This window comes from Leishmania panamensis, assembly GCF_000755165.1.
Source record: "Leishmania panamensis strain MHOM/PA/94/PSC-1 chromosome 24 sequence".
In the NCBI taxonomy this organism is placed as follows: domain Eukaryota; phylum Euglenozoa; class Kinetoplastea; order Trypanosomatida; family Trypanosomatidae; genus Leishmania; species Leishmania panamensis.
In genome coordinates, this window is record NC_025870.1 from 531,669 (window position 1) to 550,549 (window position 18,881).

Below are 18,881 nucleotides of genomic sequence, written 5' to 3' on the forward strand. Positions count from 1 at the left end.
TGACAGTGAGACGATTAAAGTATCAGCGCTCAAGCAAGTAATGCATCTGCGATGGGTGTGTGTGACGGCGGTGGCAATGACCAGTGCGTCCTTACCGCACCGCAGCGTCGCTGATGGTCTTCTCGCCCTTCCCAGGGGGCCAGCAGCGAGAGGACTACGCCAAGGACGGCGTGCGAAAGAGAGGCTCTCCGATTTGAACCCAGGCACAGCGCCTCTCCGGACTCCCTTGAGGGGCGCGCGGTGTTCCACATGGACACTGGGGCGACACGTACTGCAGACGGATGGCGCCGGCGCCATCGAGGCACGTGGCTGGATGAGGTCTTGGGGCGGTATTGCTGATGCCGCTGCGAGCATGTCGCCTCTGGCCAGCGCTGCCCTGTGCACTCGCTCCCCACTCGCGTGCTTGCGTGCGTCATGTGCTGCACTAGCAACGCCTTGCCGCTGCTGTGTGTCATCCACAGGAGTTGCGCGTGCGCCGCCTAGCCCATCCCACGACTTTCTCCGGTTGCGCGGCTCTCATAGCAAGCGCCCCCCCTCCGATTCTTTGCCACCATCAGCTTCGCAATACAAGAAGAGAGTTCAGCAGCACAAGCGACGAGGTCAAGCGCCTGTTCACGGCAACGCGAGGTCTTGCCGAGGGCAGAAGAGCGAGACACTGCGGCTGCAGACGCCACATGACTGCAGCCGCGATGATGCTTCCCCGTCAAAGCCGGAGGTGGCGTCAGTAAACGACCACGAAGACGGCGCCTCTGTCGATGGCGACGGCACAGGTGAGTCCTCTGCGCATGGCGCTGCTGCTCCGTCTGCGAGAGGTCATGGCGCGACAGCAGGGTGGGGGCTGGAGGACGTGAATTCTCGGACAGGAAGGACGCAGCTAGAGGAGCTGTACGAGCGTAACCTTGATCGCATCCGGGTCATCCTCGAGCAGCCGCTGCCCGTCATGCCACAGGACGGCAGCATCGATCCAGATCTTTTCGTGGGTTTTGCATTCTACAGCTATCAGCTGCGAGACCAGTACCGCGCCGTCCTTGCACGCGAGCTGCAGGTGCCAGTGAAGGCGGTGCGGCTGTCCATTGCGTGGAGTGGCCGCTTCGACGTGCGGCGCTTTGGGCGGGTGCAGAAGGTGTGCGGCGTGTGCCTTGATCGGCAGGCACTGTTGGCGGCGACACACGGAGAGACAGAGAAGAGCCCAGGCTCAGGGCTACGCCGCAAGGAGGGCGACTTAGCTGCCCAGACGCCCATCGTCGAGGTAGACGAGGCAGCCTCGCCGTTACCTGAGACACTCCAGAACCGAATCCATGCGCTTGTGGCTACCATCAACGGGCGCAAGCGCGAGGATCTTCTGCGGGTGTCGTTCTTCCAAGCCTCGCTCCCGATTCCGGAGGTGGAGTTCGCGCTTACCCGACGGGAGCACCGACTCCTGCACCGTCTGCACGAGTGGATACGGCGCCACGTTTTGCAGCGTGCAGTGGTGGTCGTCGTGTACGGCGTTCCACCGCCGCCTCCACCAACTACCGCCACTGGTACGCGGTCGGCTTCAGCTACTGCTGGTTCTTGGTCTGACTCCTCCGAGCGAAAAGGAGGCACTTGCGACACTGCTGGCCCCACACGTGGCGACGCACCGCAGCGCGATCGGTACGCGCCGTGGCAGCGCCTGTGCAGCGCGCGTACGACCGCGCAAAAACGGGAGGTGCAGGAGAAGTGGCTGCGACTGTTTCATCGGCGCAAGTTGGTGCCGTCGATGATATCGCTGACGGAGTTGGCTACCGAGGTTGCTGTGGCGGTGGTGCGTGGCGAGGTGCTTCCCATCGACTTCGGGCACGCAACGAGAGAAATGGCTGGGGCGAAGCAGACCAGTGGGGAAGCGGAGAAGGGTGGTGGGGAGCACAGGGCCTCGCCAGACACGCCCTTGATGGGTGTGGCACCCACCCCGGCGGTACTGAGTGCGAGTCTGCAGGACGTAGTGGTACGCATCGCAGCAGCATCGTCATCGTCGGCTCCACCGCCCACGCCGGGCGATTATGGGGCACTGGCGGAGGACAGCGATGGGTGCACTATGGTTTGTCGTCATACCCAAGACGTAATTGCGCCACCACGCGATGCTGACACCGCTACTGCAGCGGCAGACGTCGGTCCGCGCTTCCGGCCTGCTTCCACTGCTCAGGAAGAGGCGACGATGCGATGGGTGCGGCTTGTCTATCAGGCACTTTTCCTGCGAGAGGCGCAGGGCAGCACTGACGGCAGCAGCTGCACGGATGCCGAGCAGCCAGCCATGCGCGTCTCTCACCAAGCGTCTCTGCCTGCGCTCTTCGCTCAAGGCGCCTATGCTGGTGGTCAAGAGGAAGTCGCCTACCTGCAGCGCAACCGCGTGGCAATGGACGCGTTGCTGCTGCATCCACACGAAATTTCTTTCAAGAAGAAGTTTGTCAGTCGCATGCGCAATGGCCACCGCCGGCTGCGCATGGAGGAGGAGAGCGCCCCACCCTACTCTGCGAGCGGGTGAGAACCAAAACAAAAGTGGCTGGTTGTATGCGTATGCGGTTTGGTCTCCTCCTCGCCACGCTCTGCCTCCTCTTGCCGTGCGTCCTCATCACATTCTTTTTTCTTCTCTTTTCTCTTGCTCTAAGCGGTGCACACCACCTCCCCCCCTCCGCCCCCTCCCCCCACTGTGCTCAAGTGAGCGCCTGGAACTCCATCACGCCCTCCGCCTCTCTTCTTTTCTCTCTTCCACTCGCCCCTTTCTCTGCGCCACGCCACCTTTCCTAGCACCTAGCGGTGCGGTCGAGTGGGTACCTGCGTGTGGGCAAGCGCCATAATGAATGCATGGGCTGAGTGAGGGAGGGGCAGAGGGAGGAGACGCACAGCTGCATGCGAGTGCGTACCATCGCGTCCGTAGCAAGGGGAGAAGAGCCCAGTGTTTCTCTCGCTCTCTGGTGTTTAACGAGAGAGAGAGAGACAAGCCGTAACCGATAACTACTGGCAGTGCTAGATGTCTGGGCTTATGGGCTTGTGCACCACTCTTTCCCACTTCTCACTCTCCCGCCGGAGACTAAAGACCCTTTTCGAGGCTTTCTCTCTATTTCTCTGCGCGTGTGTCCGCGTCGGTGAATTCACAGGCGCGGCTACCCTGGCAGGTCGTCTCTCTCGCTCGCTCTCTCGAGTGAGGGGGAGGGGACGACTTGACGGTTGTGTACGAAGAGGCAAAATGAACCCGATCTTCCCAGTACAATCACCTTCTCGATCATCTCCTCCCTCCCCACTTTCATTTTCCTTGCCGCCGCTCTTCTTGCTCTCTCTTCTTTCAACCTTCTCCTGGTGCCGCTGTCGCTGAGGGTGGCGATGGCGGTGGAAAACGATCCACATCTCCTTCCCTTTGGCTCACTCATACTCCCCCCCTCTCGCCCCCCCCCCACACACACACCCACGACCGCTACACGGTTCCTAAGGTGGAGTGGAGGAGCGCCATCTTTCTGAGTAAACGCAGGCATCTTACCCGAGCACGTGTGCCTCCCCTTTCCCCTCAAAGTGTTCGTGCTTTCCTCTCCCTTTCCTTGGTTGATTTCACAGAGTTGTACGCCTCTCCTTCTCCTTTCCTTCCCTCTTCTCCGTTGGTACATCAGCCATCGCCATCCTCAGTCGCACCACTGCTCTTGTCGCCGTTGGCGCCATCATCACTGACCGCTGAGCACTTCTTCGGCTTCTCTTTTACTTTCTCTCCCGTTCTGTATGCGTCTCGCACGCTTGGTATGGAGCGATGGAGCGCAGTGGGTTTGGTGACGCCTTTAGGTGCGGCAACGGCGGTGGCCGAGGTGGGGCCGCCCTTCTGACCAACGAGTCGTCCTCGCTGCAGCGCACGGCCAAGGCCCGAGCCCACGCGGCGCAGTACCTCATGATGGGGGTCGACAACGCATTTATGCCGCTGTTGCCCGATCACCCGGGAAAGCGCATCTCGCTGCATAGACAGCTGCGTGGGCGTTACAACCCCACACAAATCCCCCTCTCCTCGCTGTCATGCGCCGCCTACCTGAGCGCAGGCGATGTTGCGCAGTTGGCGACGCTGTTTCACCAGTTCAGCTTGTTTTCCAGCGAGGTGGCCAATACCCTCGATATGGACGACAGCAGCGGCAGCGGTAGAAACCACAGCAGCGCAGAGGGGAAGAGTGGGGCCGCGGTGTCAGCGACAGCGATGGCGAGACTGGCAAAGGCGACCAAGAGTCGACCCCGATCTCCCGGGCGCGGAAACGAAGCGCGTCTACAGCCGTCCCCCGGGGTCTGCACTACAGCAGCAGCAGCTGCTCCTCCTCCAGTGGCGATGGATGTTACTCATGGTAAGAGTGGCATGGGACTGGTGCGATGTGTCGCGCGACGACCACCGCCGGCGACAGAACTGCCCGAGAGCTTGAGACCTGCCTCACTTCGAGGTGCTGGTGTTGTAGCCGCTGCCGCTGGGACGGCTGTGCCGCCTTCATCATTCGCCACGCCATCCACTGTGAGAAAGGAAAAGGGGAAGCTGGTAGCGCAGACGCCGATCAAAATGGCGGCGGCGGTGGATCGGGGCGAGCTGGCGGAGCCCTTCACCAGCGAAAGCAATGATGCTGCCTTAACCACCGGATGGCTTGTGGAACTGCTTCTGGAGATGGTGATTGAAAATTCCGCCCGTTCGGCATGCGTTAGTGGCGGAGGCGCTGGGGCAGCAGCGGCAGCAGCAATCACATCGGGACAGTCGCCGATGCCCTCTGCTGAGTCGCTGCCTCCGTCGCGGTCCGGTGCCGGTAGTCGTCATCCATACAAGAGCGGCAGCGTCGCTCCCGCAGCGCCAATGGGCTTCAACGCCTCGACGACGCTCTACCAGGCTCGTCGCCGAGAAGCACGTGTGGATGAGCTGCTCCACTTCAAGGCGGAGTTGACCGCCTGGGCAGAGCATCTCGCTCAAAACTGCGAGCAGTGCGAGCACCGGGCTGTGTGGCAGCAATGCGCTGCCCAAGATGAGTTACTGCAACGCTACCAAGCGTGTGTCCTGCACAGCCAGTCTCCAAGGCTGGCGGGATCCTCATTGGCTAGTGCACCTGGCGTCACTGCTGCAGCTCTCTCTTCGCATCCCAAGATTATGAGCTTCGAGAACTTTGAATCTGCGGGTGTGCTGATGAGTAGCAAGGCTGGCAGTAATGTCTCCCCGCACCGTGGCGGTGGCGCCGGCGGACGTGGCAACGTTAGCTGGGGACTGCCGCACGTCGTCGACTCTGTTCTGCAGAATGTGGTGATGTCCCCTGCTGCACACGGGGCTCTCTGCTCCTCACCGCGGGGCTCAACTGCAGGACTGACCAAGCCGACTACAGACCCTCAGTCGCACATGACCCCCACTTCGGTACGGCAGCAATTACCAGGGATCGCCACTCGCTCGGAGATTAGTGACGCCGACGAGATGCCTTCGATGCACAACAGCGACAGCGGTGACGGCGGCCTCGTACATGCCTCTTCTCCAGGGGAGATCCTCCAGTCCACCGTTTCTTCTTTCACTGACTCAATGACGCTTCTGTCATCCAATGCCGCCGGAGTGGTAGCGAGTGTGGCGCCCCCGTTTGTCAATGCGCCTGCAGTGGGACTAAGTGGCGCAGCTGCGGATCGAAGCCTGATAGCAGTAAAGGCGTGGCTCACAGCCCCTGCGTTGAAGGACTTATTGCCGCAGCCAGCACAGCTGTACGCGTATCTGTGGGCCTCGAGCGCCGCAGCGAGGCTAGCGGAAGAGGAGACAAGGGATATTCATCACCATCACCGGTGCGTGCGAATGGCACGTGGCACACAACTGCTGCCTGGCAACGGGGGGGATGGGTATGCCGGAGGCAGCAACGCAAGCCGTGCTGGGAGTGCTGCGGGCGCTCGGCGCAGCCGTGCAGCTGTGGTGCAGTATTTGGTGTGCTGGAGCGACGTCGCGAGCAACCTACTGATGGGACTGGAGACGACGTGTCTGTCGCAACAGCAAGAGTCGTCCTACGCGCGGGTGCCGACTGCGCTGCTCGAGGACTCGGCGGAGATGGCGGCGCCCAAGACAGCCGGACTGGGTTATCACATCGACACCGCGCCACCTTTATCCATCGGGGCCCATGAGGATAAAGGTGACGACGACAGCGACTCACTTGAGGACGATATGGCAGGTGGCGGCGGTACCGGCGTTGCGGGTAACGGCCACTCGTGCAGGCGCCGGCAGCACAAGAGTAGTTTCGGCAATGACGCTGTTGCATTGCAGCAGCGAGCGATACTGTTCAGCAGCCTCGGCGCGGCTGCCGAGAACACCCTGGATGTCCTTCATAGGGAGGCGGCAGATCACATTCTCGCCTCCCCGACGCAGTGTTACACGGTCACCAGCAGCAAGGACGGCCTCCTCAAGGTGTGGGACACCAGTTGCGGTCAGTTTGTATCCACAATCCTGAACATTGGGCAGTCGTGGGTGCTCACCATGACTTTCCTGCATGGCGGCGAGTTTCTCATGGTGGCGACGAGCGCGGCGGAGATCACCGTTGTGAACTTCCCGGCTGGTGGGGTGCTGCTGAAGCTGCGTGGCTGCACCTCACTGGCGACGGCGGTGCCGCAGGTCAAGCAGCTATCCACGTTCTTTACAAAGCGCTATGGGCTGAAGCCAGGTGAGTGTGGCCAGCACAAGCCGACGGACGGCGACGGTGGCGGTTGGCTCGGCGCAGCGGCGGCCGCCCGCCTCATGGAGTGTGCGGATGGCGATGGCGAGCCTATTGTGGCACGGCCCATCGTGGGCTATGTCACACCCACCGCGGCCTTCTATGACGCCGAGGTGGGCTTTTTCTTCTTTGGCACTATGAGTGGCATGGTCGGCTGCATAGACCTGACAGCGATCTTGTCGCGCACAGCCCTGCACGCCGCTGCTGCCGGCGCCGGGTGGGCGTACCCGCTGCAGGTGTACGACTCCGTCTTTGCCCATCTGGAGGTGTTGCCGCCGGAAGTGGACGCCACGGTGACACCTGCACAAGAGATGACATTGTCGTCTCTTGAGGCCGCCGTCATGCACTCCCATTTGCCCACCACTGACCGCCGCAAAGCGCGCGCACCGTTGGCGCTCTCGGTGGCTGCCAGCAGCCGTGGTGTGCCGGTGAACCGACTCTTCTACTGCGGTGTAGGGCACTGCATCATCTCTTCTGACCCCGACGGCGGCATCGTACGCACCTCCTTCACTGCCGATGCTGACACCCTTGACTACACCCTTGGCACTCCGTCGGTGGTGATGGCGACTGCCAAGCCGATTCGCTTCATGGTGAGCTGCTCTAGGGGCCGCCGCTTCGTCACAGTGCACCGAGACCGCCGCGCCTTCTTGTGGACTGTTGGCCGCACCTTGACGGAGTGCGTTCATCAGTACCCCCAGGAGGCGTACGACATCATTGATGCCTGCTTTATGCCACCGCATCAGCAGGTGGCCATGCTCATGGCGGACCACAGCATCCGCATCTACGACGAGAGGGGGTCGCGTCCGTTGACTTTCATCCAACCTCCGCGCGGGCTAAGCAGCAGAGCCGAGGACATTGCCTCCATGACCCTCAAGTGCTCTGCCAACGACGTTGATGGCTGCTTGACCTACTTGCCGACGACGCAGCGGCTGGTCTGTGGGCTGCGGGGCCCCGTCCTGTATGAGCCTGCAGGACGCGCCCCGACGCGGGGTGCCGCCTCGACCGGTACCGTCATGGATCTCGAGATGCTGGTCACGACTGATGCGCGGGAGGGGAAAAATTTGAACCCAACTGACGCAGCAGCCGTGTCATCGACAGCGGGGATGCGGATGGTGGAGGTGCACTCACCGTCTGCGGTGTCGTTATCGCTGGAGTCCTCGCTGTCGTTGCCCCCGCTGCCGCAGTCGATCTTGTCCTTCTATGCGCCAACTTCGACTGCTCGTGCGGCAATGCAGCAGGTGACCATTCTCGTGTCGAGGCACCCGCGCAACGTGTCCGCTTCCGTGTCAACCGACTCTTCCGCCTATGGTGGGATGTGCGGTGCCGAGGACGACGCCACCAGCACGGAAACTGAAAAGGCAAGAACTGCTGCTGCGGCGGCGCAGAAGGAGAAACGGCGCCAGCGCCAGGTGAGTGCCACTCTGCAGAAGTGCCATGAGCGGCTGCGGCCCTATCAGACTCACTCCTCAGCCGTTATTGGGCTTCTGCTCGACCCCGAGCGCGGCGAGCTACACAGCTTCAGCACTGATGCGTGGTGCGTGTGGTGTTACGAGACTGGTAAGCGCCTCCGTGCGCCTCTCCACGTCCCGAGTGCGGCGGAGAAAGAGCTGGCGGTGCGCAGCCGGCGTACGCTCCTGACGTGCTGCAGCTGGAGCACCGAAGGGCGCACTCGTGTGCTGGTTGGGACACGCGACAGCCGCGTACTGACCCTGGACGCACGCGTCGGATCCGTCATGAGCACGACGGAGCCATTCACGCAGAGTGCCAGAGGCCCGACGGCAGGCGCTAGCAGCCCCATCCTCCTCGCAGATAGGGATGTTGGCGCAATCTCCAGCTCCGGGAACCGCACACTGCTGTGCAGCGGCCACGTGTGCGAAGTCCGCCGGTACGAGGTCACGAGTGCACCGCAGCCCAGTGGAGAGCAGAAGTTTATCTCTATGCGAGTGGAGTTGCCCTCTGCCACGTCAGCCGTCACGGGGTCATCAACGCACGGTGGTGGGACCGCCACTACTATCGTTCCTGCAGCGGCGGTAGCCAAGGACATGAAGGGCACCACAAGCACCGCCCGTGGTGGCTGCAGCGATACCACAATCACTGCCTGCTGCGTGGTGCGTGAGTCTCACCTGTGTCTTGGCACGGCCGACACACAACTCTTTTTCTACCGCATGGTCGACCGCAGCAGCCCTGTGCATGTTGAGGTGCTGTGCGACGCACAGGAGGTGCCGGACGTCGGCCGCGTTGTGGGCCTGAACTACCTCAACAATTCAACGCACGACATGCTGCTCGCCGTCGTCGACACCGGGATCCTCTTCCTGTACTCCTACACGCTGCAGCGCACACTAGGTCGATACAGCTTTCCACTTTTAGGGAAAACAGTGTTTCCCGCCGTGCCGCATGCCTGCACACCACGGGCGCACACGCGGGCTCCACAGCAACAGGAGCACTACATCACCAGCGTTGGTCTGGCGTGTGAGGTGATAGGAGCGCCGCAGTCATCGCTGGTGATAATGGCCTGTGGTGACTCGGCGGGGTACGTGCATGTCGTACCTCTCGCCCACATGGTCGCTGAGGCTTCGAGCACTCTCTCGCGTGAGAGGGGCGTGAGTGGCGCAGCGCGCGTGCCAAGGGCTCACAAGTTGCGCGTTGCGGCATCCTTTCGCGCCTCGCGCGGCGGTATCTCGTCGCTGGAGCTCCTGGCCGTCAACTCCTCGAAACCGATGGTCGGGATGCACAGTTACGTGGCCACGACACCGACCTCCCCGGAGCATATCCTCGCCGACAAGGGCGGCCGCCCCGATGGCCCTGCTTCCACGACCGCCACCACGATGGCAACGCCGCCCAACGCGCGGTTTTCCGAGCCATTTCTGCTCGTGTTTGCAGCGGGCTTTGATGGTAATGTGCGGATCTTCAGTCTTTCTATCAGCGCACTACAACAGCCGGATGTGCTGCCAGTGTTCCCCTTAACCCTCACCACCTCCACCAGCGCGTGGTCGCTGCCACCGACGCAGCCGCAACTGCTCCAGTCCACCACCGCCAGCGCAAGCTGTACGAGAGCGTCGCTGAACAGGGCAGTCCTGAGCAGCCAGCCAGGATGCAGCTCGTCTTTTCACACAGTTGGCGGCCGCAGGGCCTCTCTGCTGAGCCACGCCTCTGGTGCCATGCGCTACGAGGTGACGACGGTTGGGCTCTGCGGAGTGGACACGTGGGACCTATGTGATCCTCGCACCTTCAGCGATGTCGAGCAGGCCATGGTGATGACTCAAGCCCGCAGCGACGGCCACGTTGGCGTCGTGCTGCCCTCCATCCTCGACGACGTAGACGACAGAGAGAGTAACGCCGAAGGATGCGGAGTGGCAGCGGACAACGACAGCGCTAGGGAAGACCACACCGCTGCCGTCGGTGTGGCGTCCACAATACCGGGGAAGGGAACCGGGGCCGTGTTGCTCTACGACATCCTGCGCAAATCCAAGAAGCAAAGAACAGGAAGCTCCACCGCCGCCGCCGGCGCCAATGTCCAGCCGCTCTCGCATCAGCCGCGGCTAGCGGCAACCACCACCGTCACTGCTGCGGACGGGGCAGCCCTTCGTCAGTGCGGCACCGCACCCGGGTCTCAGCCGCTGCCACCGCCGCCCTCGACGCGCATTGCATCACCCACTGCAACGGCAGCCGTAGCCGGCGCACTGGCTGTCACAGCGCGGTCGAGGAAGGACGATGCTTGCGCCAACAATGAGCCCGTACGCTCTCCGGGGTGGTGCGCAAGCGCCGCACTGCCTTCACCGTTTCTCCCGTCGCCCCCACCAGTGCAGTTCATGCCCCATACAATCGAAGAGCTCGTGCGCGATGCGCTGCCATCTTCATGGAGTCGCTCCACCACCATGAGAGGGGGCGCCGCGGCATTTTCCTCTCTTTTTGACTTCCCCCTGCACAACGCTGCAGACGACATGCGCGACGACAGCATCAACGATACTCTTTCGCCGACCCCGTCTCCGCGGGAGAAGCGGAACCCGCTTGTGCGCGTGTACCCGCTGACCCTGCTACGGCGTATGGGTCTGCTTCACCCCCTCGATACCACCCCAGATATCGATCCAGTGACCGGGCTGCCAGTGCTTATCTCCGCCTGCGAGGCCTTCAAACCGTGGGAGGCGTGGCTGCTGGGAATGGGGAGTGTGAGCACCGCCGCGACGTCAACGGTGCATATGTCTACCTCGCTCACGTGCAGCGTCAAGTCGGTGCCGCCCCCGCTGCCGCCGACGGAGGTGAGCGCACCGGCGTCAGCTGTGGCGCTGAGGGGCACTGGCACGGTCATCAATGTGCCGCAACGCGCGTCGGCGCCCTCGTCAAGCTGCTCGTCCTCTTCGTCCTTACCGAGCGGACTCCTGTGGCCTCGTCGTATTACGGTGACTGCATCTCCGACGTCGCCATCTCTGATCCCTGAGTTCGAGAGGAGTGCAGGGGAGGAGGTGGAAGAGGGGCGGCGGCGCAGCAGCACTGGTGTCGACGATACAGAGGGGGGAGTATCGGTGTTTCTGACTGAGGGAGGGGTAGAATGGGCTCGTCCGAAGGCTTTCATCGAGACCAACACCAACCCTCTGCCCTCTCTCTCGGGCACCCCACTCACCAAGACGGCAGCGGGAGAGACGAGCTTCGGCTTGCACCGTACGACCAAGGTGGGCGAGAGGACTATTGCGCTTGGTGCAGAGCCGCCCCAACGTCTCACCGTCCGCGACAGCGGGGAGGCGTTGTCACGACAGTCCATTTCTTCTGAGAGCCCGAGCACTGCCCTCGCGTGGTCGAGCCGCTCGCGCCCTCTGTTCTTCCCGCCTGCACCCCCCACTCCAGCGCAGCTGTTGGAAAGCCAGAAGCTTACATATCTGCGTGGTGTCTTGGGGAGCGTCGATGCAGATGTGCTCCGTATGAGGGAGGATCAGATGATGTTGGTACACATGGCTAGGCGACTGGATTGCTCACGACAGGCGCCGCCGCCAGCCTGTGCAGGCACTATTCCCACCTCGACAAGAGGCATCCCTGCCATGGGTGAGTACACCTCTCGACTCATGCGGCTGTGGCGGCAGCGCGCTGGCGACACGGCGGCGGCGACCGTTGCTGCTGTCAGCGCCCTCGGAGCTGTGGCAACTGCAGGGACGCCCGGCACCGCCGCCGCCACCGAGGAAGAGGGAGCTACCAACAACGCCCGCGTCGCCACGACCGCTGCGCGCGTCCGAGAGGCGAAGCCGGGATATGGCAGCGTGCCGACAAGGGGGTTAAAAGGCAGCGGTAACGGGGCGTTGGGAAAGGCGATGGTGGCGCCAGGTCAGCGCGAGCCTACGGTGATGTTGTCTTCTTCGAGGTCAATGCGGCAATCGACCCACGAAAGTCAGTCCAACTCCATAGCGGCGTACGCCTCGATGCTGCAGGCAAGTCCGCCCACAACCTTCGGGCTCGACCTCTTGGCCCTATCGCTGCCAAATGAGCCACAGGCAGCGCCGACTCGCGCGCAGCACCGCACTAGCCGAGGCGCCAACGCAGTGTTGTCCGCCAGGGCCGCTGCATCGCCTTCGGGGCGAGGAGCGAAGGCTGCCATGTCAGCGGCAGACGGAACTGCGACATCGTCCAAAGCGATCCCTCACCTCGAGGCAAGGCTTCCCATGATCGCGGTGCAGCAGGAGGTCCAGCCGATCCGAGTGAACTTGCCATCGACGCTCCGCAGGGATGAAGGAGAGCGGATGTGGCTACGGCGCTTCGAGGCCGTCTTCAACAGTGTCGACAGCGGTAATAGACGCTGAGCACCACAAATGGCACCGCCGGCGCTTTGAGTGGCCGTCTTCTTCCCCTACTTGCCGCCTCTTTTTCCTTTTCTGTTGAATGTATGTATTTCGCTGAATGGGCCCACTTGTGTGGCCTCCCTGATGTAGCGCGTGCTGCTGCTCTCGCGCTCTCACGTGTTTAAGCCTATTTTGCTTCAAGGGTCGACTGAGCGCACCTGCGGGCCACTGACTTTTGGTTTCCCCTCCCTTTTCGCTTGCACTTGGAGCAACTCTGTGGCTCCCCTTCTATTCCCTCCCAGCCTCCCTCTACCCGTGCAGGGCACATGCTCAAGCACGCGATGTGTACACGTGCGGCGGTACCCCGTCTCCACCTCGCAAACGCGTTCATGCAGTTCTGCATTGTTATATGTGTGTGCCGATGTCTGCGAGTGTACGTGTCTGATGTACATAGTACGCCATGCGCCCCATGTATATGTACGTGTGTGTGTGTGCGTGCGTCTCTGCTGGCTCCCATCTTTGCCAGTTGTCTCGGCAACGGCACTCTCCACGTCCGCTATCACTAGCAGAAAGGAAAAACAACAACAACAACCGGGTGCCTCTTTCTGCCGAAGCCCCTCCCCTCCCCCTCTCAGCGAACCCATTCATTCACCCCCGCCATGCTATTTTCTCTCAGCTCCTCAGTCCTGCGGTGATGCATTAGTGTAGAGGTGAGGCACACGTTACCACGCCATCCAACTCTTCCTCTCCTCTGTGTCACACACACACACACACACACGCTCGCGCAACCGGCACCAGACATAGGGGGTTGCCCAGTCACCCAGACTCGATGCGTGTGTGTGTGTGTGTCGAGTCGCTCAGAAGTTCCCTGCACACCTGAAAGGTAGTGTGAGGCACCCACTGTGCAGTGAACCGGTGAGGCCATGTGAGGCGCATGCGTGCCGAGTTTATATCCCAAGCGTTACGCTCGTGGCTCTCCGTGCCCCCACAACCTCATTTCCTCTTCCATTGGGAAGAGGGACGAGAAGCGAGCAGGGCAGGAGGAGGTGAGCGCACACTCTCCCACTGATGCACAGACGCAGGCGCCACTTGGTGTTGTCCTCTCTCCCTCTCTCGTTGCTTCCCTTCTTCCTCCTTTTGATTTCTCCCATTCCACTCTCTGTTGTGGGCTACAGCACATCGGGGCTAGCGTGCGCATTCCCTCTTGTGCTCTTGTTCGCCTATTCCTTTACTCTTCCTCGCTTCCACAGTGCAGTCAGCCCCCACTGCCGCTGCCCTTCTTCTCCCGTATCTCCCACCGGTTTCTTCTTAGCCGCACTCAAGTGACGACGCACTCGCACGGAAAGGCGACGAAAGTGGGAGCTGCCGTGCGCAGCTACAGCTCAAAGGGAATCCTTTCCGCTGCAATGACATATCTTCTGCATTCCTCATCATACGCCGCCGCCGTGGCAGCTGCGGAGCGCGACGCCGCCGCCACCAGAGACGCTGGGGATGGCCCCCTCAGCGCTCTCGTGCGCAGAGTGAACTCTGTTCTCCACGGAGGGCCGTCTCAGGTGAGTCGTGCGAGTAACATCATGGGTGACGGCAGCAGCGGTAGTCTCAAGCACTTTGAGAGAAGCGGCGGTGCCTCCTCTACGAACCTCCGTGAGCTGCCGCTCTCAAGGCCTGGCAGCGCAAGGGCGGCGCGTGCTCCCGAGATATCGGGCTTCGTCGGGCACAGTGGCGGCTCTGCCACTCCTGCAGCTAACGCATCTCACCGACTCGCTTCTACACCGGTGGCACCGTCTGCAGGCAAGAAATACCTTCACCGCTCTCAATGTGTTCGGCTCGCTGATGCTGCGTCAGATGCTGGTCTCTACGAGCGCGCTGTGGATTACGCTGACCTGGAGGAGGTACTGCGGTGCCCTCTGCCGCCGGTGCCGGGATGCCCGACGCCGTGCGCCTTTGGGTGGCAGTCGGTAGGCTTGAACGGCGACGACTGCGTTACCGCGGCTGCGGCTCCCTTGCCGCCACCTCCGCCATCTTCTTCACCCCAGTCACCGCTGGTGTTCCGCTGCATCGCTGCCGACGCAGACACTGGCATCTCCGTGTACAGTACCCCGGTGGAGGAGTGTCCGATGCATCTCATGCGCGCCTACGCGGTGCTGCCGTGCTCGCCCGGGGATGTGTTGCAGTACATGGAGAGCGACATTCGACCGAGGTGGGACTCGCACATACGTCGTAGTGCGTTGCTGCGAGAGCTGTCCCCACTTGAGCAGACCAAAGCGATGGAGCGTCAGTATCGCTTGTCGACCTCCATCGGTACTGCGGGGGCGGCTGTTGGTCAGCGCAACCCAACCAGCCTTTCCGAGCAGAGCCGAGACGCCGCGCGACAACGGGCGCCATCCTCTTCACGTACCACGAATGCTACCGGCGGCGGCTGTGGCAGTGCGGCGGTGTCTGTCCCCACCACTGCTGTCGCCGCTGCTCCTCTGACCTCGTTTCAGTACCTGCCTGGTCAGCGCCGCGTTGCGATCCACCATCTTGAGACACGCAGCCCCGTCCCGTTCGCGCAAGACCGCGATTTTGAAATTGTCGTCGCAGAGGAGATTCGGCTGGATGGCACGGCGTACATGAAGGCCTTCTCCACCCCGCTGGGCTACCACATGCCTCTCACCCCGCATCAGTCCCGGTACGTGCGGGCAGTGGTGGTGCTCTCCGGAATGGTGGCCTGTCCCCTCGACGCTGCCTGCGTGGAGAAGGTGCTGCCGCCTGTGCTGCTGCGACACCATCAAGCAGAGGTTCGACACAGTAGGAGGCAAGCAGCTGGCATACCGAAACAGAAGCCCAGCGCTTCCACTGCCGTCTCGGGCAACGCGGCAGCTTGCGCGACAAATGTGGCGGCACCGCGCCAGTACTGTGTCGTGGAGTACGTTGGCCTTATACACCCCATGGGCATGCTACCTGCCGTGATGGTCAACATGGTCATCTCAGCCCAGCTGAATGCGATGCGCAAGATGCAGGCCTTCATCACGCAGCACCCTATTTCCACTCTCCGACCGAGGCATGTGGCGTGCCCGGCAACTGGCGAGGCAGCGAACCACCCGCTGCAGGAGTTGATGGCGTCGCTGTCGTCGTCGTCGTCGTCGCCCGCACTGCGCAAAAACAACCACGGGGCGACGTCTCGAGAAAGCGGCGCCGTGCAGAGGACATACGAGGCCAAGCCGGGGGCAAGTGGCGCCACCCCAACGCCAGCGCTGCTCACCGCATCTCGGGCCTCGTCATGGTGGCGGCGGCAGGCGCACCGCTTCGCATCACATTTGTGACGCGTCGTCTTGACAGCGCGGCATGCCAACCGTGGGCGGTGTGCTATATCAGCCGGCCCTTCGTTCGGTGTTGTCGCATTTCTTCTCTCTCTGCGTGTGTGGATGTGTGTCCGTGTGAGCCGCCTGTCGCCCCCCCCCCCCCGCAGAGTACACCACCAACCAGCCCCCCTCCCCCTCCCCCTTTTTTGGGGGTTTCGCCGTGGTGTCGTTCTACTTTTCATTGGCATTGTTGACCGAAAGCGCCTCCATCACTTCTGACTTGCCAATTTAACCTCGCCCCCTTTTCCCGGTCCCCCTTTTGCCTCTGCACACCCAAACTTTCAAAACTGAGTCGCGCTCCACCTCTCTTCTCGGAGAGCGTCATTCCGAAGCCCTCTCACCCTTCGCTCTTGGCCACTACTCGATTGCCCTCCCCTCTCCCCCCACACGCCCACCCCCAGGGAGTTGATTGCATACGCACAACGCATTTCTTCACCCCGCACCGGTGTGCGAGAACGCATGCTGACCACATTCTGCTGGGTGCCCAAGGGGGCCATAAAGGCCATCCCAATCCTATCCACGGACACAGCTGAGCAGGCGCGCTTGAAGCTGCGCCATCAGCACCCCGAGTACATCGAGGAAGAGGAGGAGCAGCAGCAGAAGGATGCCAAGAAGGCTCGGGTGACCTGCGAGGAGGCGGAGAACGAGGATGATGGCGACGAGGAGGGCCTGAGCACGAACGTCGACGACACGCTGCGCGTCTTTGCCGGCGGCGGCCCTGGCGCTCTGCTCGAGGAGGTGGAGTCGGACGATGAGGAGGAGCTAGATGATACCACCTTGAAGCCGACGGATCTCGTCTTTACCGTAGCGTGCGCCGATTCACAGGCTCCGCGGCTGGAGATGTACGTCTACGATGAGCCGGAGGACAACATGTACGTGCACCACGACATGGAGATTTCGGCCTTCCCGCTTTGCAGTTCGTGGCTAACTGACGGCACCATGTCCATGCTGGCGGTAGGGACCATGCTGCCCTTTATCGAGATTTGGGCCTTGGATGTGATGGATTCTGTCGAGCCGGCCATAATCCTCGGCGGATGCGAGAGGCGGTCGCACAATTACTCCAAACAGATGCTGAAGCGGAACTTGAAGGCGGACTCGCACACGGATGCAGTTCTCTCAGTGAAGTGGAACACCGTCGCGCAGAACATCTTCGCCTCTGGCAGCGCCGATTGCACCATCAAACTTTGGGACCTCAACCAGGGCGGCGTCTGCCTCGGTACGTACAGCGAGCCAGAAAAGGTCCAATCGCTTGACTGGCATGCGACAGAGGCGAACTTACTGCTCTCCGGTGGCTTCGATGCGAGCATGGTGCTTCGTGATTGCCGCCAGCCGGACCAGACGGCGCAGCGCTACGGACTGCCAGGGGTCATCGAGCACGTTGAGTTTGTTCCCTCGGCTAGTGCAGCCGCAGCATCAGTCCCTGTGGTGATGGCGTCGACGAGCGAGGGCCACTGGGCTGCGTTCGACACGCGCATGGCGAGCAGCAAAGCGGGCCACTGCCCAGTCATCCCTCTCTGGCAGTTGCAGCCGCACCAGGCGGACCTGACGTTTAGCTGCTCTCGGCAGGTGCCAGGCCTGTTCGCGACGGGTGGCAAAGAGGGTGAGATTGCGCTGTGGGATGGGAGAGACAGCAGTGTCGCTCCAAAGATGGTCGTCTCGCGCAGCTACAAGACGGGATCGGTACTGTCACTGAGCTTTCACCCCAACTCGCCACACATCTTGGGTGCAGGTGGCTCGTCCGGTGCGCCGCTGGTATACACCATCACCTCCGACATCCACGACATCTTTCGGTAAGGGGCGGGCGGAGTGAACGACACGTGATTTTCCTGTGCATAGCGGGAAAATGGTGCCTGCGTGAGTTAAAGATGAAGTTATCATCCTGACGATTAAGAGCGGCCCCGATGGGCAGGTTCCGCTCACCTCGCCCCCCCTCTCTACACCGCTTCAGGCCTTGTTTCCCTCCTCCACTCCTCTCTCCGCTCCCTCTTTTTCGTTCTCTCCCCGATTTGCTACTGCTGTGGCGCCGGCAGACAAACCACACACACACACTGCTCCGAAGTACACATGGGGGTCGCTTTGCAAGCGTGCGTGGCAGCAGGCATGTAGGGAGTGTCTCTTGTGCTACGCCAGTCTTGGTGATGTGGCGGCTTTCCACTTGCGCGCTTCTACAAGTCACTGCACCCCCATCTCTGTGAGCTTGCTCAGATGTGGTGTGTCACTGCGCATGCGCGGGCCATGTTCTGGCTCGCTGGCCTACCCCTTCCAACTTTGTGTTTGGTATATCGGGGAAGGGGGGGGCGAGATCACCTTCACTGGAGGCATGCGCATATGTGCGAGAGACATCGATAGCGGTACGGTGGGAGGAGAGAGGCACGGAAAAAGCGATGATGATTCTGGGCGGTGGCGGTGGTGGTGAGATGATGATGATGATGTTAATTTTGTTGGGATGTGAAGTGTTAACCGCTAAGTGTCAAGTCAGTTCAGTGCGAGCAAGAAGAACATGCGCTCACAGCACAGCCATAGCCACCGGCATACGCGAGAGGGGGGCCTCATGAAAGAAAAAATGAGATTGGGTAAGGAAATCCCCCCCCCCATGCCCGTGTGCCTGGAGCATGCGGAGGCGATTAGAGGGTGGGGTGGGGGTGGGGAGGCGATTTACTTTGTCATCACTGCCCCCCCCCCCCGTAGATCCCTCTCAGCTTCGTCTGTATGGGTACCTCTACTGTGGTTCATTCGACTTGAGGGTGAGGTGAAAGCGAACGGGCGAGAAAGGGGCGTCAAACACCATTAACACATCGTGTGCTTATATCTCTATCACTCTCTATATCTATCTGTGTGTGTGTGTGTACTTCTCCCTCCCCTTCCCCAACCACTCGGGGGCACCGACGTGCCTTTTGTACACCCTCGCCCCATCCCTCTTGTCTCTTCATACTTGCCGTCTTTGATGACGTCTTTTCGGTAGTTGTTCCTCCCCTCTCCCCCTCTCTGCACCCTTCACACGTCTCATTCTCTCTCCCCCTCACATACCCACACGCCCGACCACCCTCTCTCGTGTGCTCCCTGTGCCCGTGTGCTCCCCCTCTTCT

General features: G+C 61.6%; 4 protein-coding genes across 4 annotated transcripts; all 4 read left to right on the forward strand.

The window, feature by feature from the left end:
• Positions 1-40: 40 nt before the first annotated feature.
• On the forward strand, positions 41-2,503 carry LPMP_241440 (hypothetical protein; the record flags this gene model as incomplete). The annotated part of the gene is made up of 1 exon (XM_010701181.1): positions 41-2,503. The coding sequence occupies one exon, from the start codon at positions 41-43 to the stop codon at positions 2,501-2,503; it is 2,463 nt and encodes an 820-aa protein (XP_010699483.1).
• Positions 2,504-3,754: 1,251 nt separating this feature from the next.
• Positions 3,755-12,472, forward strand: LPMP_241450 (hypothetical protein; the record flags this gene model as incomplete). Its single annotated transcript, XM_010701182.1, has 1 exon — positions 3,755-12,472. One exon carries the CDS (start codon positions 3,755-3,757, stop codon positions 12,470-12,472), a length of 8,718 nt encoding a protein of 2,905 aa, XP_010699484.1.
• A 1,385-nt stretch (positions 12,473-13,857) lies between these two features.
• On the forward strand, positions 13,858-15,756 carry LPMP_241460 (hypothetical protein; the record flags this gene model as incomplete). Its single annotated transcript, XM_010701183.1, has 1 exon — positions 13,858-15,756. One exon carries the CDS (start codon positions 13,858-13,860, stop codon positions 15,754-15,756), a length of 1,899 nt encoding a protein of 632 aa, XP_010699485.1.
• Positions 15,757-16,254: 498 nt separating this feature from the next.
• On the forward strand, positions 16,255-17,589 carry LPMP_241470 (hypothetical protein; the record flags this gene model as incomplete). The annotated part of the gene is made up of 1 exon (XM_010701184.1): positions 16,255-17,589. The coding sequence occupies one exon, from the start codon at positions 16,255-16,257 to the stop codon at positions 17,587-17,589; it is 1,335 nt and encodes a 444-aa protein (XP_010699486.1).
• Between the last annotated feature and the right edge of the window lie 1,292 nt (positions 17,590-18,881).